This window comes from Callithrix jacchus, chromosome X (assembly GCF_049354715.1).
Source record: "Callithrix jacchus isolate 240 chromosome X, calJac240_pri, whole genome shotgun sequence".
NCBI lineage: Eukaryota > Metazoa > Chordata > Mammalia > Primates > Cebidae > Callithrix > Callithrix jacchus.
The window spans coordinates 75,497,519-75,521,884 of NC_133524.1; the positions used below are offsets into that span (position 1 = coordinate 75,497,519).

A 24,366-nucleotide genomic window follows, 5' to 3' on the forward strand; every position below is an offset into this window, starting at 1 on the left:
AGGAAACCTGTAGGCATTTTCCTGGAATAAACTTCAGTAAATTGCTTCACTTCTCTATGGCAGGTTTCTTCAGTAGTCAAAATAAAGGGGCTGATTTAAATGGTATCTAAGGTCCATTTGGCTCTGACTTTCTGTTGCAACAGCATACTATTACAGTTGCTGATCTCATTCTTGCTCAGAATTGGGCAGAACCCACATAAATCAAGACCTCGAGGCTGGGCACGGTAGCTCATGCCAGGAATCCTAGCACTTTGGGAGACTGAGATCGGTGGATCACATGAGGTCAAAAGTTTGAGACCAGGCTTATCAACATGGTGAAACCCTGTCTCTACTAAAAATACACAAATTAGCCAGGAGTGGGTAGTGCTTCCCTGTAGTCCCAGCTACTCGAGAGGCTGAGACATGAGAATCACTTGAACTTGGGAGGCAGAGGCTGCAGTGAGCCGAGATTGCCCCACTGCACTCCAGCCTGGGTGACAATGTGAGACTCCATCTCAAAAAAAAAAAATCATATTAATGCATTGGTTCCAGTATGGTTTGGATCTTCATCCCTACCCAAATCTCACGTTCAATTGTAATTCCCGATGTTGGAGGTGGGGCCTGGTGGGAAATGGCTGGATGGGAGCAGGTTTCTCATGAATGATTTAGTACCATCCCTTAAGTACTGTTCTTGCAATAGTGAGTTCTCGAAAGATCTGGTCATTGGAAAGTGCGTGGCAACTCTCCCCATCTTTTTGCTCCTGCTGTGGCCATGTGATGTGTTTGCTCCTCATTTGCCTTCTACCGTGACTGTAAGTTTCCCGAGGCCTCCCCAAAGGCTGAGCAGATGCCAGCATAATGCTTCCTGTACATCTGCAGAACTGCAAGCCAATTAAAACTCTTTTCTTTAAAAATTACCCAATCTCAGGTGTTTCTTTACAGTAATGCAAGAACGGTCTAATACAAGTTCCAAGTGCATCCTTTCTAAAAAATATTTCAATGCTTATTAAACAATTTGTAGTTATAACGGCCTCCACCAGCGTTTCCTAGCTTCTTCAGAAATCTGACTGCAGAGCATCCTGCATTTCAATTAATTTTAATTCAGTACCAAATCTGGATATAAAATATTATTTATTCAAATTTAAATGCATCTTTAATATTTTGCATAATAGAATAGAGCAGGAAGGACTACTAAGGTAATTTAGTCTAATACACTCTACTTAGTATAAAGAAATAGGTTCAAAGAGGTTCAGGTGACACCACTGGTCATATAGCTAGACAGAAACAGAGCAAGGGCTAAAAGCCAGATCTCTTTACTTCCTGTTCAGTGTTTCCACTCCATGTTTGCAAATGAGCTGCTGTCTAGTTTCATATAACCTGATAATCTGCCAGGGCAAATTTCAAAACAAGTTTTCATTACCAAAAGGAAATTATCTAGTCAAAGAATGTTCACTGTCTGGGACGAAAGGTAGATCAATTATTGCAAACAGTTATTTATCTGCTGATGTTGGTCTGATGTTGGTTGTTCTGACTAACCTAATGGGTAACAACATTAATGAGGGATAGATTCCTAGAAGAATATATCCCAATCCAGAAATACTTAAAGAAATTGTCCCATCAAACTGTCCTTAGGACAATATGAAATTTAAATGAATTTAATTATAACTTCAAAATGAAATATCTTAATTTGAAAATTCTAGTTTAGTGTTTAAAAATCACTCTTTTTTAGACGGCAATCAAAAACACAGATTTTAGATTGTAAAAGTTTATTGATATGGTCAAAAAGCAAACAGCCAGACATTTGGTTATCTTTACTACTACTATAATGTGTCATTCTGAATATTATCTTAAGAATGCCTAACAAATGATAAACCATTACTGGAAAAGTAAATGAAGAGTCTACTTAAGGCACTTCATATGAAAGCTAATTCGAAATTTTCACAAAAGTAACACTCTAAGTGTAGTAAATTAGCTTTTCACAGATTTTAACCAGAATGCTGCCCTTCTCCTTACATAAGAATGTGCTCTTAACGGGAGAAAAAGCAAATACAAAAAACTGTCACTCTGTCAATGTTCATGGCAAATTATCTGGAACTATACAGATTACATGGCAGTAGTATTCCCCTGGTCAATCTGTACAAATCAGGGCATCTTCATACAAGTCTCATAAGAACCACAGCATAGATTTGGCCTGAGACAAGTATAAGAATAGCAGATAAGGAATTCAGAATCTCACAACATACAGGTGAGTCATTAACAAAAAATGGCTCCACTAAAGAATAAAAGGTCAACCATATCCTCTCATCCATGAAATCTAGTAATGACAAACAAAAAAACCCACATAACATATTTCTTCTGACACTACTATATCCATCTCTTTCTGCAAACCACACAGCAGGGTTCTTAGATGGTAAATATCAGCAGGCAGTCATAGTATCTTTTTAATGTAATACTTGTAAGATTTCCTTGAAATTATTTTTTCACAATTACAATTCTCCTATTTCCACAATAGTGGCATTTCAGGTTACTCTTTATAACTATGGGGGAGGTTATAGTTAGATATAACGATAACCATGAAAACATTCTTCACAGAAATGGTTAGCACATGTGGTTATTTTCACTGACAGAAAAAAAAGACAAAATAAAAAAAAAACCTTCAAATTTGTACTTTGTTTGTCTACCCAAAGGAAGAGAATAAAGGCTAACATAACAGCAAAACATAGAAGGGCTTTCAAGAAATACTTAATTTCTATATACAGGCAACAAATCAATATTATGATTTTCCTTTCCCATTCTAAGGGATTCCTTTTCTTTGTTTCTGTCTTTTTATTTTTTTTAAACAGAGTCTCGCTTTGTTACCAGGCTGGAGTGCAGTGGTGAGATCTAGGCTCACTGCAACCTCTGTCTCCTGGGTTCAAGTGATTCTTGTGCCTCAGGCTCCCAAGTAGCTGGTATTACAGGCATCCACCACCACACCCAGCTGATTTTTGTATTTTTAGTAGAGACAGGGTTTCACCATGTTGGCCAGGCTGGTCTTGATCTCCTGACCTCGTGTTCCGCCTGCCTTGGACTCCCAAAGTGCTGCAACTACAGGCATAAGCCACCATGCCCAGCCAGGGAGTCCTTTTCTAACTGAGCCTATTTTTCTCTTAGGCACAAATGGAATAAGTGACAAACTCTAATTTGCAGAAACATTTTAGACCATGTATAAATTACATTAATTTGAGCAATAAGCTATATTTTTATTACAGATAGGTCACCTTAAAAGAAAACTAAGGAGATGGAATGAATCTGAAATCTTTCCAAATACAAGGTAGTTAACACCATGCTCGGGCCGAAATAATAATCCTGTATTTAGAGATACTTTTTTTTTTGAGACAAGTTCTCACTCTGTCACCCAGGATGGAGTGCAGTGGCCTGACCTCAGCTCACTGCACTCTTTGCCTCTCAGGTTTAAGTGAGTCTCATGCCTCAGCCTCCCAAGTAGCTATGATTACAGGCATGAGCCACCAAGCCCGGCTAATTTTTGTATTTTGAGTAGAGATGGGGTTTTGCCTTGTTGGCCAGGCTGGTCTTGAACTCCTGGCCTCAAGCAATCCACCTGACTCCGCCTCCCAATAGAGGTCCTTGTTCATGTTCACAGCTATGGAGAAGCACAGGCAGTGCTGGTGTGGTAGCTCACACATGTCATCCTCGCACTTTGGGAGGCCAAGGTGGGTGGATCACTTGAGCCCAGGAATTCAAGACCAGCCTGAACAACTTGTCAAAACCCCATCTCTACTAAAAATACAAAAATTAACCTGGCGTAGTGGTGCACACCTGTAAATCCCAGCTACTTGGGAGGCTAAGGCAGGAGAATCACTTGAACCTGGGAGGCAGAGTTTGCAGTTAGTCAAGCTCACGCCGCTGCACTCCAGCCTGTGTGACACAGCGAGATGCTGTCTCAACAAATAAAAAACAAAACAAAACAAAAACAATCATAGACAGCATTGTATTTCAGTAGGAAATATGCAAGGAGGAGAACTGTCTTTCTGAGGACTAGACATGTGCTCTGAAGAATGGTGTTCCATTTTCAGAAGACCATATGGTATATATAATTTCTCTACCCAAAAGGAAAGATGTGTAAAGTATACACATCCGTGCAAAGATGGAAATGCTGAGAATGAATTTCTGATGTAGTTATCTGTAACAGGCATGTGTGGGAACACCGAGTCAGGACTTCCTTTCCCCATCTTTGGATAAGGCAATATAAAATCAGATGATCAAGTTAACTAAAGTAGTTTAGAGCTTTGTTCTAACTAAAACGAAGTAGTAATTTTACCAATTTTATAATATACTTATTTTTACTAAATTAAATGTTCCATAAAGTTCACTGGGAAGAGAAAGTTAAGAGGAGAATCATTTTCAAATACCTCATGATTTTGATGGAAAATTGCTTGTTAAGGCACTACACATCATCTTTGGTTAAATGGTTAACTATTTAAATCACTTGAAAAAAAGAGGTAATACAAAATATACAAGTTGCATTTTTCTTTTCAAACACACATGACTTTTGTTTTTCAATTTCCAGTACTCCAGTGTCTGTGTATCTCTGGGATCCTTTTAACTCATCAGAAAGCTGAAACAAAAATATATACCAATCAATTAGTATCTGAAAGAAAAGTAGGCTTTACTTCTAACCACTAAGCAGTATCTTGGTTTTAACAGATAAAAGAACATTTTTGTACATGTGTGATCATCTTTGGGCATCAATAACAAAACGTGAGAAACTCTGAGAGACCCATTAATCTTATAACAAAAGGAAACAGAATAACCTCAAGTTAAAATATCTCCTGAATAGAGACACTAATTAATAATTTTATTTTTTTGGTTCTCTTTTTTGGAGATGGGGTCTCACTATGTTGCTCAGTCTGGTCTGGGACTCCCAGGCTCAAGTGAACATCCTGCCTTAGCCTTCTGAGTAGCTGGGACTACAGGCACATGACCCTGCTATTGAATCAACACTGCTGATCAAATAATTAATAGAAGTCCCAGCAAAATTACCCTCACGTCCCAGTTATTATTCTGTAGATGGTACATTATTATAATTATTATTTTTGAGATGGGGTCTCACTTTATTTCCCAGACTGGAGTGCAGTGGCACTTTATTTCTAAAAAAAAAAAAGTAGAGGTGTCAAGTTTCTAAAAACATTTAAAAAATCATTTCTTCTTCAAAAGACAGTATAGTATGCAGACAAGGAGCTATGTGAGTAGATAATGGTATAAAATGTTCTAATGATTATGTATTATAGAGATTTCTAGAATAAATTAGATGATGGCAGAATAAACCTAAAAGATGTTCCTGAGAAATCACATACAAATATTGCCCACTATAATTATCTTAAATTTTATATGTAACATATCTGAATTACAGCTGTCTGAGCATGGTGGCTAATGCCTATAATTCCAGCTCTCTGGGAGGCTGAGCAGAATTGCTTGTAGTCAGGAGTTCAAGACCAGGCTGGGCAACATAGCAAGACTCTATCTTTGCAAAAAATAAAAATATTAGCTGGGTGTGGTCATGTGCAACTGTAGTCCTAGCTACTTGGGAAGCTGAGGTGAAATGATTGCATGAGCTCAGGAGTTCAAGGTTACAATGAACTATGAACATGCCACTATACTTCTGCCTGAGTGACAGAACAAGGCCCTGTTTCTAACGATAAATAAATAGGCTGGACACGGCTCCCTGCTATAATCCCAGCAGTTTGGGAGGCCAAGGCAGGTAGATCACTTGAAGTCAGTTCAAGACCATCCTGACCAAGATGGTGAAACCCTGTTTCTACTAAAAATACAAAATTAGCTGGGCATGGTGGCACATGCCTGTAATTTCAGCTACTGGGAGGCTGAGGCAGGAGAATCACTTGAACCCAGGAGGCGGAGATTGCAGTGAGCCGAGATTGTGCCATTGCACTCCAGCATGGGCAACAAGAGTGAAACTCCATCTCAAAAAAATAAAAATAAATAAATAGATGAATAAAAATAAAGCCTATGGTCTTTCCTTTAGAAGCTAAAATAGTTTGGAAGTAAAGCAAAAAGAGGGGTATTATAAAGTAATATCAACTCTAATCATTCCAAGTATTGGCAATCACTTTATAAATAAAAAGTAAGAATCATACCTGTATGGGTATCCATGATATTTAGATCTAAAAATAGAGAGCATCCAACTGAAGAATAATATAACAAGTCCAATACCAGCCACACACATTACTGTAGAAAAATAAAAGGAGGGTAAAATGAGTAAGTGGAATATAATAACTAACCAGGGCAGTCTATACTTTCAGAGAGTGAAAAGGAAAGGGGGTATACATTATTGATAAATCTCAACTATTCAACAATTTTCATCCTCATTTCTTAATCTTCAGGAATCTGCCTTCCCCTTTAATTTGCTCCATTATCATATAATAGAGAAACTCCTTTACATAATTATGTAAATTCAAATATGTGAATTCTTTTAAAGCCATTACACTCAATAGTTTACTGTTAGAAATACTGTCTTACTACTGACAAGAAAATCATCCTTTTTTTTTTTTTTTTGAAACAGCATCTTGCTTTGTTGCCAAGTCCAGTGGCACAATCACAGCTCACTGCAGTTTCAACCTCCCGGGCTGAAGCAATCCTCCCACTGCGGCCTCGCGAGTAGCTGGGACTACAGATGTGTGCCACCATACCTGGCTAATTTTTTTTTTTTTTTTGAGGAGACGGTGTCTCACGACGTTGCCCAGGCTGGTGTTGATCACCTAGGCTCAAGTGATCTTCCTATCTCAGCCTCCCAAAGAGCTGAGATTATAGGTGTGAGTCACTGTGCCTGGCTTATTAAACTTTAAAACCCCTAAAAGTGGCTTGTAGTATTATTGATAAATATTGACTTAGACATCTGATGACATCATTGTGATAGCCTCATTGAAAGTACTTTATTCATGCACAGGTAACTACACAACCTTATATATGTAACTCAATCAACATGGATCCCTTATTTGAATGAGAAAAAAATATCTGATCCGTAGCTCTAGATTCATAGCTCTCTCCACTAATCCCACATATTCTACATTAGCACCGCAATTACTAAACTGAACTACAAATACTAATCCCCAAATACTCAAGTATGCATTGCCACGACCAGAGGTACTTTGAATCCGTGGAATAAAAATGGCTAAGAACTAATGAGATAGGGATAAAGGAAAGCATGTGTCCAACAGCCATGGAAGCTCTAGGGCAGAGGTGTCCAATCTTTTGGCTTCCCGGGGCCACAATGGAAGAACTGTGCTGGGACACACATAAAATACACTAACACTAATGTTAGCTAATGAGCTCAAAACAAAAAAATTGCAAGAAAACCTCGTAATGTTTTAAGGAAGTTTACAAATTTGTGTTGGGCCACATGCAGCCTACAGACTTGACAAGCTTTCTCTAGTGAAGCATACTTAGGGACTGATAAGAAATCAGCTTTTGGCCAGGCACAGTGGCTCATGCCTGTAATCCCAGTACTTTGGGAGGCCAAGGTGGGCAGATCATGAGGTCAGCAGTTCCAGACCAGCCTGGCCAATACGGTGAAACCCCCGTCTCTACTAAAAACTACTAAAAAAATTAGCCAGGCACAATGGCAGGTGCCTGTAATCCCAGCCACTCAGGAGGCTGAGATAGGAAAATTGCTTGAACCTGGGCAGCAGAGGTTGCAGTGAGCTGAAATCATGCCACTGCACTTCAGTCTGGGCAACAGAATGAGACTCTTGTCTTTAAAAAGAAAAGAAAAGAAAAAATCAGATTTTCACTTTTGTTTTACTTATGGAACAATTTTTTTTCTTTCTTTCTTTTTTTTTTTTGAGACAAAGTCTTGCTCTGTTGCCCAGGTTGGAGTGCAGTGGTGTGATCTCGGTTCACTGCAAACTCCACCCCCCGGGTTCAAGTGATTCTCCTGCCTCATGCTCCCGAGTAGCTGGGATTACAGGCGTGCACCACCACGCCTAGCTAATTTTTGTATTCTTAGTATAGACGGGGTTTTGTCATATTGGCCAGGCTGATCTTGAACTCCTGACCTCATGATCCACTGGCTCAGCCTCCCAAAGTGCTGGGATTACAGGAGTGAGCCACCGCGCCCAGTAGGAACAATTCTTTTTCTAATTTTCACACAATATGACTAGGGGCTAATGTGTAAATGTTAAACAATATTTCTCTTTAATTCTTTTCTCATTTACAAAAAACAAGTGCAGCTTGCTGCCAATGCTCATTTAATATAATCGTGCTCTTTCAGGCTGAAGCAAATCTGACTGCTTTTCAATATTAAAATAAAACAGAAAAACTGTTCTTGGAGTTGTTACCAAACAGAACTAACATCAGAATCATCTGAATCATCAGAATCATCTACTTCAGAAAAATCAGATTTATCAATTGAATCTCTGGCCAACAACTGTTTGAGAACAATGTTAACATTACACATGGAATGCTACATTTTCTAGGATTTGACATTTTCAGTGGTCAAGAATTACTATATTTTGTAAATAGAAATACCACTATAATGGAAATATAAATGGAATGATATCTAGTACATTATTCTATTTACAGCACTGTTTTCAGTGGTGGTAGTGTATCACTTGAACTCAGTGAAGTCTAATATCTCAATTTTGTTCCCAAAGTTGATAGATTAGAGTGGATGTGAAAATAATAATAAAAGCAAGATATTTTGTGGCAAAGTTATCTCAGTGTAAATACTGCAGCCACAAGCCCTGCTGGGAAGTATTCTTGGGGCAAATGGGAAAAAGGTTAATTTAACCAAAGAAGTAAAAGAACTCTATAATGAAAACTATAAAACACTGCTGAATGAAATTGAAGAGGACATCAAAAAATGGAAAGATATTTCATATTTGTGGATTGGAAGAACTGATGTTGTTAAAATGTCCATAATATCCAAAGCAATCTACAGATTCAATGTAATTCCTATCAAAATACCAATGACAACTTCACAGAAATAGAAAAAATAAAATTTATATGAAATCACAAAAGACCAAGAATAGCCACAGCTATCCTAAGCAAAAAGAACAAAACTAGAGGAATCACATTACTTGACTTCAAATTATACTACAGAGTTATAGTAACCCAAACAGCATGGTACTGGTATAAAAACACACACAGACTAATGGAACAGAAGAGAGAACTCAGAAACAAACCCATATACCTACAGTGAACTCATTTTCGACAGAGGTGCCAAGAACACACACTAGGGAAATTGCAGTCTCTTCAATAAAAGGTGCTGAGAGAACTGGATATCCATAGCCAGACCCCTATCTCTTACCATATAAAAAAATCAACTCAAAATGGATTAAGGACTTAAATCTAAGACTGCAAACCATTTTTTTTTTAGACAGTCTTCCTCTGTCGCCCAGACTTCAGTGTGATGGTGCGATCTCAGCTAACTGCAACCTTCACCTCCCGAGTAGCTGGGATTGCAGGTGCCCACCACCATGCCCGGCTAATTTTTGTATTTTTAGTAGAGATGGGGTTTCACATTGGCCAGGGTAGTCTAGAACTCCTGACCTCAAATGTTCTGCCCACCTTGGTCTCCCAAAGTGCTGGGATTACAGGCGTGAGCCATCATGTCCGTCCTTGGAAATCATTATGTTAAGTGAAATAATTCAGGTACAGAAAGAAAAACATCACATGTTCTCACTTATTTGTGGGATCTAAAAATCAAAACTATTGAACTCATGGACACAGAGAGTAGAAGGATGGTTATCAGAAACTGGAAAGGATAGCTGGGGAATGCTAGGGGAGTGGGGATGGCTAATGGGTACAAAAAAATAGAACAAATAAGACCTACTATTTGACAGGACAATAGGGTAACTATAGCCAATAACAACTGTACATTTAAAAATAACTAAAAATGTATAACTGGATTGTTTATGACACAAAGGGTAAATACTTGAGGGATGGATACCACAGTCTCCATGATGTGACTATTACACATTGCATGCCTACATCAAAACATCCCATGGCCGGGCGTGGTGGCTCAAGCCTGTAATCCCAGCACTTTGTGAGGCCGAGGCGGGTGGATCATGAGGTCAAGAGATCGAGACCATTCTGGTCAACATGGCGAAAACCCCGTCTCTACTAAATACACAAAAATTAGCTGGGCATGGTGGTGGGCACCTGTAATCCCAGCTACTCAGGAGGCTGAGGCAGAAGAATCGCTTGAACTCGGGAGGTAGAGGTTGCAGTGAGCTGAGATTGCATCACTGCACTCCCACCTGGGTAATAAGAGCAAAACTCTGTCTCAATAAAAAAAAAAAAAAGAAGCTTAACGTATCATGATAGTTACTAAAAAATTATTATAATTGAAATTAGGAAAAAAACTAAACATTTTTAAAAAGTCAGAATAGTTAAATTACAACATGGAATATAAGTTGGCCAGGCACGGCAGCCCATGCCTGTAATCTCAACACTCTGGGAGGCTGAGGTGGGAAGATCACTTGAGTCCAGGTGTTTAAGACCAGCCTGGGCAAAGTGACAAAACCTCATCTCTACAAAAAGTACAAAATATTAGCTGGGCATGGTGGCACACGCCTGTAGTCCCAGCTACTTGGGAAGTTGAAGTGGGAAGACAGCTTGAGCCTAGGAAGCAGAGGTTGCAGTGAGCTATGATTATGTCACTGCACTCCAGTCCGTGTGACAGAATGATACCCTGTCTTAAAGAAAACAAAAACAGAGTATAAGTTTAAAATTATGCATATAGAGAAAGTTATTAGTTATTAAACTCCAGTTTAAAAAGGGGGTATAAAGTGCCAAAATTTTATATACACAGTTTTTAAGATGTTTTTATAAATGGAAAGAAATATATTATAATTTAAAAATAATTAGTTTTCCAGTGGTGGAATAATGGGTGAATCTCCCACAAAATGTTTCATCCTTCTGTTTTTTTCTACGTTTTCTATAATGAGCATATGTTGCTTTTATAATAGTAAAGGGGGTTAATAACAGACATGACATTAAAAGAAAAAAAGTAGTGAAGGGGTAAAATAACATACTTATACGTAAGAGGAAAAGTGATTAAGAGATCACTCTTTTTCCATATTACAGGCAGCATTATTACATTTTGAGTAAGGTGACTTACTCTTTCGCTTTCCAATATCCATGTCAGAGGTAGCAGCTTCACATAAAAGCACCATTCCTAAGGTAACTCCACCATCTTAGAAAAATTGTTTAAGGAGAAATTCACACAGACACAAAAGACACACCATTTTACGATTCCCAGTTCTTCATGAAGAAAATTAAAATGAATATATAAACCTTCAACTCTTAATTATAAAAAAAAATTAGGAATCTTGTATCTATACAGCATGACAATTACTTACTATAAAGATATAAAAAATTAAAATTGGAAGACTACTTCATTTGTGCAAAGAAAAATTGATACTTTAAACAAATGTCCCACTATAACTTACAGATAAAATATGAATTTTCCTGAAATTGCACTTTGGAATAAACTATTTGGACATTTAGTTATTGCCCTGACTTCAAACACATCTAAAAATATTAAAGACTTTTTTTTTTTTTTTTGAGACAAGGTCTGGCTCTGTCACCCAGGCTGGAGTGCAATAACACAATCTCAGCTCACTACAACCTTGACCTCCCAGGCTCAGGCCACTCCCCCACCTCAGCCTCCTGAGTAGCTGCAACTATAGGTTCTCACCACCATGCCCAGCTAAATTTTGTGTGTACACACACACACACACACACACACACTTTTTTGTAGAGACAGGGTTTTGCCACGTTGCCCAGGCTGATCTTGAACTCTTGACCTCAAGCAATCCACCTTCCTTGGGCTCCCAAACTGCTGGGATTACAGGTGTGAGCCACCGTGTCCAGCTCTAAATAGCCATTTTAAATATTTTACCCCACCTCCCTAAAGAACACATTTGAAATATGTAACATTTAGGGAGAACAGTAACTACTTTTTATTTGAAAATTAATTTCTCAAAAATTTCTCCTGGGTGGATTTATTGGTTCACACCTGTAACCCCAACAGTTTGGGAGGCCGAAGTGGGCAGATTGCTTAAGTCTAGGAGTTCAAGACCAGCTTGGGCAACAGGGTGAGACCCTGTCTCTACAAATAAATACAAAAAATTAGCCAGGCATGGACAACATATCTGTTGTCCTAGCTGCACAGGAGGCTGAGGTAGGAGGATCGCTAGAGTATGGGAGATTGAGGCTGAAGTGAGCTGTGATCATACCATTGCACTCCAGCCTGCATGACAGAACTAGACCCTGTCTCAAAATTCTCCAGATTTTCAATACGTTATTTTTTAATTTTTTCCTGTGCCAAGATGCCAAGTGCATGAATAATTAGCCTTTAAAGCACAAATTAATACTAACCTAATTTTATCCTATTCTAATAAAAAAGAAAAATCCTGGCCATGCATGGTGGCTCACGCCATAATCCCAGCACTTTGGGAGGCTGAGGCAGATGGATCACCTGAGGTCAGGAGTTCAAGACTAGCCTGGCCAACATGACAAAACCCCGTCTCTATTAAAAATACAAAAATTAGCTGGATATGGTGGCAGTTGCCTGTAATCCCAGCTACTTGGGAGGCTGAGGCAGGAGAATTGCTTGAACCCAGGAGGCAGAGATGGCGCCACTGCACTCCATCCTGGGAGAGAGAGCAAGACTCCATCTCAAAAAAAAAAAAAGAAAAATCCCACACGTGCCATGATCACACTTTTATTCAGCTTAATGAGAGCTACATAAATACAAAATAGAATTACCCATGCAAATAGGCAACAGATGGCATGGTTAAACGTTAAAATAAGCAAATTCAAATTTTAAAGTAAATAGAATGTTCTAGTAGAAAAGACAGTCTGTCTCTAGTAGAGAGACAGATTCACCCTGCAGTTTAGTGAATACTAAAAGCAGTAAAATACTCCCAAATCAATTCTGCATATATACATACATACTGTATGCTACTACATGTGGGTATCATTATTAAGCAGAAAGGGAAAAACATGTATTTAGATGAGGCCTGAATTTATAATCGGCTCTAGGCCTGAATTTAGAATTGGCTCTAAAATTTGACTTTTCATCTCTTCATTACCATCTTGCATTCTTTTTAAAAATTTTTTGTTTTGTTTGAGACAGGGTCTTGCTGTCACCCAGGCTGGAGTGCAGTGGAATAATCACAACTCACTGCAACCTTCACATCCTAAGCTCAAGCAATCATCCTGCCTCAGCATCCTGAGTAACTGGGACTACAAGTGCATGCTACCATGCCAGGTTAGTTTGGTTGATTTTTTTTTTTGGTAGAGACAGAGTCTCACTATGCTGCCCAGGCTGGTCTCAAACTCCTGGGTTCAAACAATTCTCCAGCCTCAGCCTCCCAAAGTGCTGGAATTACAGACATGAACCACTGTGCCTGTGCCCCATCTTGCATTCTTTCTTCAATAGCCTCTTGTTAAGGATGATGTCCATTCATCATGCTTTTAGTTGTTCAGCGAAGTCTCTTCTCCAGCAATTTTTTTTTGAGTTCTTTATATCCAGGTTCGTGCAAAGATTCTCTCTCTTCTCTCTTTATGGGATGAAGTTTTGCTCTGTCACCCAGGCTGAAGTACAGTGGCACGATCTTGGCTCACTGCAACCTCCGCCTCCACCTCCTGAGTAGCTGGGATTACAGGTGCACACCACCACCCCTGGCTAATTTTTATATTTTGAGTAGAGATGTGGTTTCACCATGTAGAACAGGATGGTCTCGAACTCCTGACCTCAGGTGATCCACCTGCCTCGGTCTCCCAAAGTGCTGAGATTACAGGTGTGTAATCCCACCCAGGCAAAGATTGATCATTTCTATAAGCTTTGATTACTGGGTACTCTCTGATTAATGACTGAGACTTGTTCTGGGGAAAGCTTGTCTTTGTATCATGTTTTATGTGCTTTTGCTTTGAATGAGCTTTCTATCTTGCTAAATACCTCAAGGTCTTTTGTGTACTGTTCTTAGCTGTCAAGAGCTATGATGCCCTTCCACGTACATTGTTTTATTTCATTTATTGAATCTTTAAAGTTTTACTAACACTGCCTACTATATGGCAGACACTATAAACTGTTGGAAATAAAAAGTTCAACAACATAAAGATCCTAACGTGGACAAGATAACACTCCAGTGATGAATAAACAACGAAATACATAAATTACGCAGTCCTGATTAAATGTTACTCTAGGAGAACTGAGCAGAAATAGAGGAGGCAGTATTCCATAACATAAAACAACTAGGCTATTAAAAGCTAGCAGAAGGCCACGCATGGTGGCTCATGCTTGTAATCTTAGCACTTTGGGAGGCCAAGGCGGGTGGATCACCTGCGGTTAGGAGCTCAAGACCAACCTTGGCAACACAGATGTGATATATCCATTATATAGACATTAAGAATATTGACTACTTTTTTGTTCATATTTTTAGATTTCTTTGCAATCTTTTTGTTATTTTTAGTTTTTTTGAGATGGAGTCTCCCTCTGTTGCCAGGCTGGAGTGCAGTGGCGCAATCTTGGCTCTCTGCAACCTCCGTCTCCAGGGTTCAAGCAATTCTCCTGTCTCAGCCTCCCGAGTAGCTGGGATTACAGGCATGTGCCACCATGCCCAACTAATTTTTTTGTATTTTTAGTAGAGACAGGGTTTCACCATGTTGGCCAGGATGGTCTCGATCTCTTGACCTTGTGATCCACCCGCCTCGGCCTCCCAACGTGCTGGGATTATAGGTGTGAGCCACCATGCCTGGCAGTATTTTTATAAATATAAAGGCCATAAAACAACATAGAAAATGCTTGTGATATATTAAGATAGCAAGCTCCATGCAAAACATGTCTCTAAGTACAAAAAAGGAATACCCTACTCATGAAACAGTCATATAGAAATGAATGCAAGAGAATATATAAAAATAAATGTAGTTTATATCAGGGTTTCATGTTACAGGTAAACATTTTCCATACTGCTATTTTATTTTAAAAATTCAGGAGACGGAGGCACGAGGATCATTTGAGCCCAGAGGACTGAGACCACCCTGGATGACAGGGTAGGGTAAGACCCCACCTCTACAAAAAATACAAAAATTAGCTGGGTGCAGTAGTGCACACCTGTAGTCCCAGCTACTCAGGAGACTGATGTGGGAGGATTGCTTGACTCTGAGAAGTCAAGGTTACAGTGAGCTATGATAATCCCAATGCATTCCAGCCCGGGCAATACAGTAAGACTTCATCTCTATAAAATAAATAAATATACAAATATATTTACTGTGGGATTCCATTTATTGTGGTTTTTTAAAAAATTTTGAGACAAGGTCTGGCTGTATCAGCCAGGCTGGAGTACAGTGGTACAATCTCGGCTCACTGCAACAACCTCTGCCTCTCAGGATCAAGCCACCCTTCTGCCTCAGCCTCCCAAGTAGCTGGGACTACAGGCACACAGCACCACACCCAGTTAATTTTTGTATTTTTTTTTAAGTAAAGAGTTTCATCATGTTGGCCAGGCTGGTCTCAAACTCTTGACCTCAGGTGATCTGCCTGCCTTGGCCTCCCAAAGTGCTGGGATTACAGGCAGGAGCTACCATGCTCAACTCTGTAGGATTCAATTTATGTAAGTTTAAAAAATAAAACAGGAAAAATCAACCCATAGTGTTAGCAGTCAGGATAACAGTTACTTCTGGGTGGGAAGGTAGCAATCAGAAGGAATGATGATGGGGAATGCTCTGAAATGTGCGTAAAATTTTATTTATTGATGTGAGTTCTGGTTACACAAGTGTGTTCATTCTTTGAAAATTCATCAAACTGGGCAGGGTGTGGTGGCTCATGACTGTAATCCTTGCACTTTGGGAGGCCAAGGTGGGCGGACCTGTTGAGGTCAGGAGTTTGAAACCAGCCTGGCCAACAGGCTGATTTTGCACTAAAACTACAAAAAATATTAGACAGGCATGGTGTCAGGTGCCTATAATTCCAGTTACTCCAGAGGCTGAGGCAGGAAAATCGTTTGAACTTGGAGGTGGAGGTTGCAGTGAGCCAGGATCACACCATTACACACCAGCCTGGGCAAGAGAGCAAGACTCCATCTCAAAAAAAAAAAATTGGGGAAACTTGGAGGTTAAAGCTCCGGCTGGGACAGGGCCACGGGAGACCCGGGGAGAACGGGGAAGGGACATTTAGTTTGAGACGGTGATGAGATAGGATCATGAAAGAAGAGATGAAGGGAATTCCTGTAAGAGTGGCACTGCATTGTCGTCCTCTGGTCCCCAAAGAGATTAGCGAAGGCTGCCAGATGTGCCTTTCCTTCGTGCCCAGGGAGCCTCAGGTGGTGGTTGGTACTGATAAATCCTTCACCTATGATTTTGTGTTTGATTCTTCTACTGAACAGGAAGAAGTCTTCAATACAGCAGTAGCACCACTCATAAAAGGCATATTTAAAGGATATAATGCAACGGTCCTGGCCTATGGGCAGACTGGCTCTGGAAAAACCTATTCGATGGGAGGTGCATACACTGCAGAGCAAGAGAATGAACCAACAGTTGGGGTTATTCCTAGGGTAATACAACTGCTCTTCAAAGAAACTGATAAAAAGAGTGACTCTGAATTTACTTTGAAAGTGTCTTACTTAGAGATTTACAATGAAGAAATTTTGGATCTTCTATGCCCCCTCGTGAAAAATCTCAAATAAATATACGGGAGGATCCTAAGGAAGTTCCGCATAAAGATTGCAGAACTCACTGAGAAGACTGTTTTAGTTGCCTTGGATACTGTTTCCTGTTTGGAGCAGGGCAACAACTCTAGGACTGTAGCCTCCACAGCTATGAACTCCCAGTCATCCCGATCTCATGCCATCTTTACAGTCTCTATAGAGCAAAGAAAGAAAAGTGACAAGAATAGCAGCTTTCACTCCAAGCTGCATCTTGTAGACCTTGCTGAATCAGAAAGACAGAAGAAAACCAAGGCTGAAGGGGATCATCTGAAAGAGGGTATTAATATTAACCGAGGCCTCCTACGCTTGGGAAATGTAATCAGTGCTCTTAGAGGCGTATTTAAAGGATATAATGCAATGGTCCTGGCCTATGGGCAGACTGGTTCTGGAAAAACAAAGAGATGACAAAAAGGGTGGATTTGTGCCCTACAGAGATTCCAAGTTGACTCGATTGCTTCAAGATTCTCTGGGAGGTAATAGTCATACTCTTACGATAGCCTGTGTGAGTCCTGCTGACTCCAATCTAGAAGAAACATTAAATACCCTTCGCTATGCTGACAGAGCAAGAAAAATCAAGAACAAACCTATTGTTAATATTGATCCCCAGACAGCTGAACTTAATCATCTAAAGCAACAGGTACAACAGCTACAGGTCTTGTTGCTACAAGCCCATGGAGGTAACCTGCCTGGATCTATAAATATGGAACCATCAGAGAATCTGTAGTCCCTGATGGAGAAGAATCAGTCCCTGGTACAGGAGAATGAAAAATTAAGTCGTGGTCTGAGAAAGGCAGCTGGTCAGACAGCCCAGATGTTGGAGAGGATCTTTTTGACAGAGCAAGCGAATGAAAGAATGAATGCCAAGCTAGAAGAGCTCAGGCAGCATGCAGCCTGCAAACTGAATCTTCAAAAGCTAGTGGAGACTTTGGAAGATGAAGAACTGAAAGAAAATGTAGAGATAATTTGTAACCTGCAGCAACTGATTTCCCAGTTACCGGATGAAACTGTTGCTTGCATGGCTGCAGCCATCGACACTGCAGTGGAACAAGAAGCCCAAGTGGAAACCAGTCCAGAGATGAGCAGGTCTTCTGACGCTTTTACCACTCAGCATGCTCTCTGTCAAGCACAGATGTCTAAGGAGCTGATTGAGTTGAAAAAAGCCCTTACACGGGAAGAGGCCCTGGCTAAGAAGATGACTCAGGACGACAGCCAGCTACAGTCCATTCAATTCCAATACCAGGATAACATAAAAGGTCTAGAATTAGAAGTCATCAGTCTGCAAAAGGAAAAGGAAGAATTGGTTCTTGAACTTCAGACAGCAAAGAATGATGTCAACGAAGCCAAGTTGAGTGAGTGCCGCCACAAACATCTCCAGGAACTGGAGGGTCAAATCGCTGATCTGAAGAAGAAACTGAATGAGCAGTCCAAACTTCTGAAACTAAAGGAATCCACAGAGCATACTGTCTCCAAACTGAACCAGGAGATACAGATGATGAAAAACCAGCGGGTACAGTTAATGCGTCAAATGAAAGAGGATGCTGAGAAGTTCAGATAGTGGAAGCAGAAAAAAGACAAAGAAGTAATACAGTTAAAAGAATGAGACCGTAAAAGGCAATATGAAGGCAGGGCGCAGTGGCTCAAGCCTGTAATCCCAGCACTTTGGGAGGCCGAGGCGGGTGGATCACAAGGTCAAGAGATTGAGACCATCCTGGTCAACATGGTGAAACCCCGTCTCTACTAAAAATACAAAAAATTAGCTGGGCATGGTGACACATGCCTGTAATCCCAGCTACTCAGGAGACTGAGGCAGAATTGTCTGAACCCAGGAGGCAGAGGTTGCGGTGAGCCGAGATCGTGCCATTGCACTCCAGCCTGGGTAACAAGAGTGAAACTCTGTCTCAAAAAATAACAAAAAACAAAAAACAAAAAAAAAGGCAATATGAGCTGCTGAAACTTGAAAGAAACTTCCAGAAACAATCCAATGTGCTCAGATGTAAAACAGAGGAGGCAGCAGCTGCTAATAAGTGTCTCAAGGATGCTCTCCAGAAACAACAGGAGGTCGCAGATAAGCGGAAAGAGACTCAGAGCCGTGGAATGGAAAGTACTGCAGCTCGAGTGAAGAACTGGCTTGGAAATGAAATCGAGGTTATTGTTAGTACTGAGGAAGCCAAATGCCATTTGAATGACCTCCCTGAAGACAGAAAGATCCTGGCTCAAGATGTGGCTCAATTCAAAGAAAAAAAGGAATCTGGGGAGAATCCACCTCCTAAACTCCGGAGGCGTACATTCTCCCCTACTGAAGTGCGTGGTCAAGTTTCAGAGTCAGAAGACTCTATTACAAAGCAGATTGAAAGCCTAGAGACTGAAATGTAATTCAGGAGTGCTCAGATTGCTGATCTACAGCAGAAGCTGCTAGATGCAGAAAGTGAGGACAGACCAAAACAACACTGGGAGAACATTGCCACCACTGTGGAAGCCAAGTGTGCCCTGAAATATTTGATTGGAGAGCTGGTCTCCTCCAAAATACAGGTCAGCAAACTTGAAAGCAGCCTGAAACAGAGCAAGGCCAGCTGTGCTGACACTCAGAAGATGCTGTCGGAAGAACGAAATCATTTTGCCGAGATAGAGACAGAGTTACAAGCTGAGCTGGTCAGAATGGAGCTGGTCTCACCAGGAGAAGGTGCGGTACCTTCTCAGCCAGCTGCAGCAAAGCCAAATGGCAGAGAAACAGTTAGAGGAATCAATCAGTGAAAAGGAACAGCAGCTGCTGAGCACACTGAAGTGTCAGGATGAAGAACTTGAGAAGATGCAAGAAGTGTGTCAGCAAAATCAGCAGCTTCTCCTAGAGAATGAAATCATCAAGCAGAAACTGACCCTCCTCCAGGTAGCCAGCAGACAGAAACCTCTTCCTAAGGATGCCCTTCTATCTCCAGACTCTTATCTTGAATATATCCCACCTAAGCCAAAACCTTCTCGTGTTAAAGAAAAGTTCCTGGAGCAAAGCATGGACATCGAGGATCTAAAATATTGTTCAGAGCATTCTGTCAATGAGCATGAGGATGGTGATGGTGATTGTGATGAGGGGGATGTTGAGGAATGGAAGCCAACAAAATTAGTTAAGGTGTCCAGGAAGAACATCCAAGGGTGTTCCTGCAAGGAAACAAGCAGTGTGGGTGCAGGAAGCAAAAGTCACACTGTGGTGTGGACTGTAGCTGTGACCCCGCAAAGTGTCGGAACTGCCAGCAAGGCAAGGATAGCTTGAGCACAGTTGAACGAACCCAGGATTCCGAAGGCTCCTTCAAACTGGAGGATCCTACCAAGGTGACTCCAGGATTGAGCTTCTTTAACCCTGTCTGTGCCACCCCCAATAGCAAGATCCTGAAAGAGAAGCAAGTGCTGTCAAAGAAGACTGCCCCACCTCCCTCCCCTTTTGACCTCCCAGAATTGAAACATGTAGCAACAGAATACCATCCAGGGAAGAAAAAGAAAGGAGCTCTGGCCAGCAACACGAGCTTCTTCTCTGGCTGCTCCTCTATTGAAGAGGCCCACTGAAGTTGGAGTCATCATCTCTACCCCTAGTCTGGCCTGGGAGACACTTTCAGGTTGCAGCCAGAAGGGGTTTTTTTTTTTTTGGGATGGAGTTTTGCTGTTGTTACCCAGACTGGAGTGCAATGGAACGATCTCAGCTCACCGCAACCTCCGCCTTCTGGGTTCAAGCAATTCTCCTGCCTCAGCCTCCTGAGTAGCTGGGACTACAGGCACGCACCACCATGCCCAGCTAATTTTTGTATTTTTAGTAGAGACGGGGTTTCACCATGTTGACCAGGATGGTCTCGATCTCTTGACCTCGTGATCCACCTGCCTCGGCCTCCCAAAGTGCTGGGATCAGAAGGGATTTTTTAAATGACTCCTCTGGATTTCAGGTTTCTTGCTGTTGTAAAAAGGAACAAAGCATTACTGAAAAGAAGGTAACCTTTGTTGGATGTTGGCCCTCAGCCTCCAGCCCCAGACTACTGTTCTCTGTTCTCCAGAAGGGTGCTAAGCCACCTACTAAAGAGAGAACCAACTGACTTTCCTAATGACTCATCAGGAACCAGCCCTCAGTATGGTCAAGTTCTTTCTTATTTGTGAGCAGTTCAGGCTATCTCCTGATGGCTTTCCTATCTTTTGGTTGTCTCTGTTTAATGGAGGTGCCTGGCCTAGGATGGAGGCCTGGCTTAGATCTTTCACTCCACCTCAGGAATGGGGTTGTGATCTTTTGTGTCCTGACCCTCTCTGAATTGTAAGTGTTTCAATAGCAACAAGTATTTCAATAGTAACAAGTATTTGTAAAGTGTTTTTTGACTGTCTGCCATATTGCTGAAGCAAATGAACTATTTTTAAATTGTAAGTGTAACTGTAATTACATTGTAATTAAATTATAAGTCTGAATGGTAAGTGTTTCAATAGTAACAAGTATTTCAATAGTAACAAGTATTTGTAAAGTGTTTCTTGACTGTCTGCCATGTTGTTGAAATAAATGAACTATTTTAAAATTGTAAGTGTAATTAAATTGTAAGTCTGAATTGTGTTTCAATAGTAACAAGTATTTCAATATTAACAAGTATTTGTAAAGTGTTTCTTGACTGTGTGCCATGTTGTTGAAGTAAATGAACTATTTTTAAATGTTAAATAAATAAACCTTAGCTCATCTACAAAAAAAGAAAAAATTACCAAACTGTAAACTGTACATTAATTATTTGTAAACTTTCTGCATGAATGCAATACTTAAAATATAATTTTAAAGATTACTTAGATCAGGCAACTCATTATATAGTTTGCTTTATCATGCAATAAATTGTACAATATTAAACTAATGATAAATATGTGGATATTTTCCAAAATCATAACTACTACTTCATGGTGGCCTCAATCTACTAATTCTTATCATCCTGCAAACTGTAAACTATGTTACTGGCATTGAGGTTTCATATTTACTTTGAGAGGCTGAGGCGGGTGGATCATTTGAAGTCAGGAGTTCGAGACCAGCTTAGCCAACATGGTGAAAACCCATGTCTACTAAAAATACAAAAATTAGCCAGGTGTGGTACACACCTGTAATTCCAGCTACTCAGGAGGCTGAGGCAGGAGGATCGCTTGAACCCAGGAGGTTGAGGTTACAGTGAGCCAAGGTCATGCCACTGCATTCCACCCTGGGTGACACAGTGTGACTCTGTCTCAAAACAAAAAATTAACTAAATAAATAAATAAATAAGAAAGAGGGTTCAGGTGTGGTTGTGCATGCCTGTAATCCCAGCTACTCAGGAGGCTGAGGCAGGAGGATTGCTTGAACCCAGGAGGTGGAGGTTGCAGTGAACCAAGATGGCGCCATTGCACTCTAGCCTTGGTGACAGAGCAAGGCTCTGTCTCAAAAAAAAGAGGGGGAGAGAAGAGTGGTTAAGCCTTCTCTACTATTCCTTACCTCAGACAAAATTATTCATTTTCTCACTATTTCTGGCACACAGCAGTTAAGGCACTATCTTATAATCTGTATACATGCCTGACCCAGAAAAATGTTCACTTTTTGCATCCTAATAACCAAACACGAGACATTCTAATCTGTCTAAATGTATATGAAACCTTAGGCTAATGTTCAATCTTTAGATGGAAGTAAAAATACAATTTTCTAATCTCTTAAACTTCTTATATATTTAAAAATTTAAGACAAAGCTAAAAGACCAACAAATCCCAAATCAACTAATTAATATTTTACTGTTTTCAATTGCTTTTGCTCCATTATTCAATTTCAAAGTACTATTGAGATGGGTTAATTCAGGATACTGAAAATGTTCCAAGGTATAATAATTTGTTAATCCATCAAACCATACTTTTCTGTTCTTTTTTGTTTCCCTATGAGACAGTCTTGCTCTGTTGCCCAGACTGGGGTATAGTGGCAGTCTCGACTTACTCCAACCTCCACCTCCTGGGTTTAAACAATTTCCATGCCTCAGCCTCCTGAGTAGTTGGAATTACAGGTGCATACCACCGTTCCTGGCTAATTTTTGTATTTCTTGTAGAGATGAGGTTTCGCCACATTGGCCAAGCTAAATCCATCAAGCCATAAATGAACATTTTCTTTTTGAGACAGGGTCTCGCTGTGTCATGCAGGCTGGAATGCAATGGCACCATCTTGGCTCACTGCAACCGCTACCTCCTGGATTCAAGCGATTCTCCTGCCTCCGCCTCCTGAGTAGCTGGGATTATAGGCACCTGTCACCATGCCTGGCTGATTTTTATCTATTTATGTTTTGGGGGTACAGAGTCTCATTCTGTCGCCCAGGTTGGAGTGCAGAGGCACCATCTCAACTCACTGCAACCTGTCTCCTGGGTTCAAGCGATTCTCTAGCCTCAGTCTCCCCAGTAGCTGTGATTACAGGCGTGCACCATCACGACTGGCTAATTTTTGTATTTTTACTAGAGACAGGATTTCATCAACTTGGCCAGGCTGGTCTCAAACTCCTGATCTCAGGTGATGCATCCATCTTGCCTCCCAAAGTGCTGGGATTACAGGCCTGAAACAGCAATGCCCGGCCACCTGGCTAAGTTTTGTATTTTTGGCAGAGATGAGGTTTCACCATGTTGGCCAGGCTGGCCTCAAAATCCTGACCTCAAATGATCTGCCTGCCTCCGCCTCCCAGAGTACTGGGATTACAGGTGTGAGCCACCATGCCCAGCCCATAAACGAACATTTTCAACAAAAATTTTAGAATTAAAAAAATAAAGTTTGGTTAATATTTTTCTTTCAGTCCTTTTGCTTCTAATATGGACCACGTGTATATTGTTAATCTTTCGGCTCACCATTTCATGGCTAGATGAACTCTCCCAGGTTTGGACTGGATGTTAAGCAGTAAGTATATCTTCCATAGTGGCATAAGAACGTTTTCCCAAATGTCCTTCAATTAAAATCAAAAGCTTATTATTTTTTCAGAATGCTTTCCTTAAAATCTCTCTAATCATCAACATAGTATAATAAAACCGGGAAAGACGTACACAAACATTTACTAAATATAGAATTTTCAGCAGTTTAGAATTTTTTTCTTTATACTTATTTGTTTTTCTAAATTTTTAAAAATCTGTATAGCTTTCGCAATCAGAAAAAATTTATTTAAGTTAAAAAAAATTTTTTTTGCTGGGCGCGGTGGCTCACACCTATAATCCCAGCACTTTGGGAGGCTGAGGCGGGTGGATCATGAGGTCAAGAGATCGAAACCATCCGGGTAAACAAGGTGAAACCCCGTCTCTACTAAAAATACAAAATTAGCTGCGCATGGTGGTGCGCACCTGTAGTCCCAGCTACTCAGGAGGCTGAAGCAGGAGAATTGCTTGAACCCAGAAGGCAGAGGTTGCGGTGAGCCGAGATCGTGCCATTGTACCCCAGTCTGGGTAACAACAGTGAAACTCCATCTCAAAGAAAAAAAAATTTTTTTTTAAATTGTACTTTAAGTTCTGGGGTACGTGTGCAGATCTTGCAGGACTGCTGCATAGGTACACACATGTCATGGTGGTTTGCTGTCTCCATCCCTGTCACCTACATCAGGCATTTCTCCCAATGTTAACCCTCTCCAACCTACGTGCCCCCCACTGTCCCTTCCCTAAGCCCTCAACCCTCAACAGA

At 40.6% G+C, this 24,366-nt stretch overlaps 2 protein-coding genes across 3 annotated transcripts in view; one reads left to right on the forward strand and one right to left on the reverse strand.

The window, feature by feature from the left end:
• Nucleotides 1–1,728: 1,728 nt before the first annotated feature.
• The window catches only part of MAGT1 (magnesium transporter 1), an 83,610-nt gene continuing 60,972 nt past the window's right edge, over nt 1,729–24,366 (reverse strand). For both annotated transcript variants that reach the window (XM_078363605.1, XM_008989524.5), the window contains 3 exons: nt 11,120–11,194; nt 6,135–6,225; nt 1,729–4,597 (listed from right to left, as the gene is read on the reverse strand). In XM_078363605.1, coding sequence (XP_078219731.1) covers nt 4,582–4,597; nt 6,135–6,225; nt 11,120–11,194 — 182 coding nt within the window. In that variant the 3' untranslated portion in view covers nt 1,729–4,581. The remainder of the gene's footprint in view (nt 4,598–6,134; nt 6,226–11,119; nt 11,195–24,366) is intronic.
• Nucleotides 16,206–20,264, forward strand: LOC100389646 (chromosome-associated kinesin KIF4A-like). The gene is given in 7 exon segments (XM_078363606.1): nt 16,206–16,668; nt 16,671–16,714; nt 16,716–17,046; nt 17,114–18,323; nt 18,647–19,373; nt 19,375–19,864; nt 19,867–20,264. Coding segments are annotated over 7 exon segments (3,660 nt in total). The 5' UTR covers nt 16,206–16,208.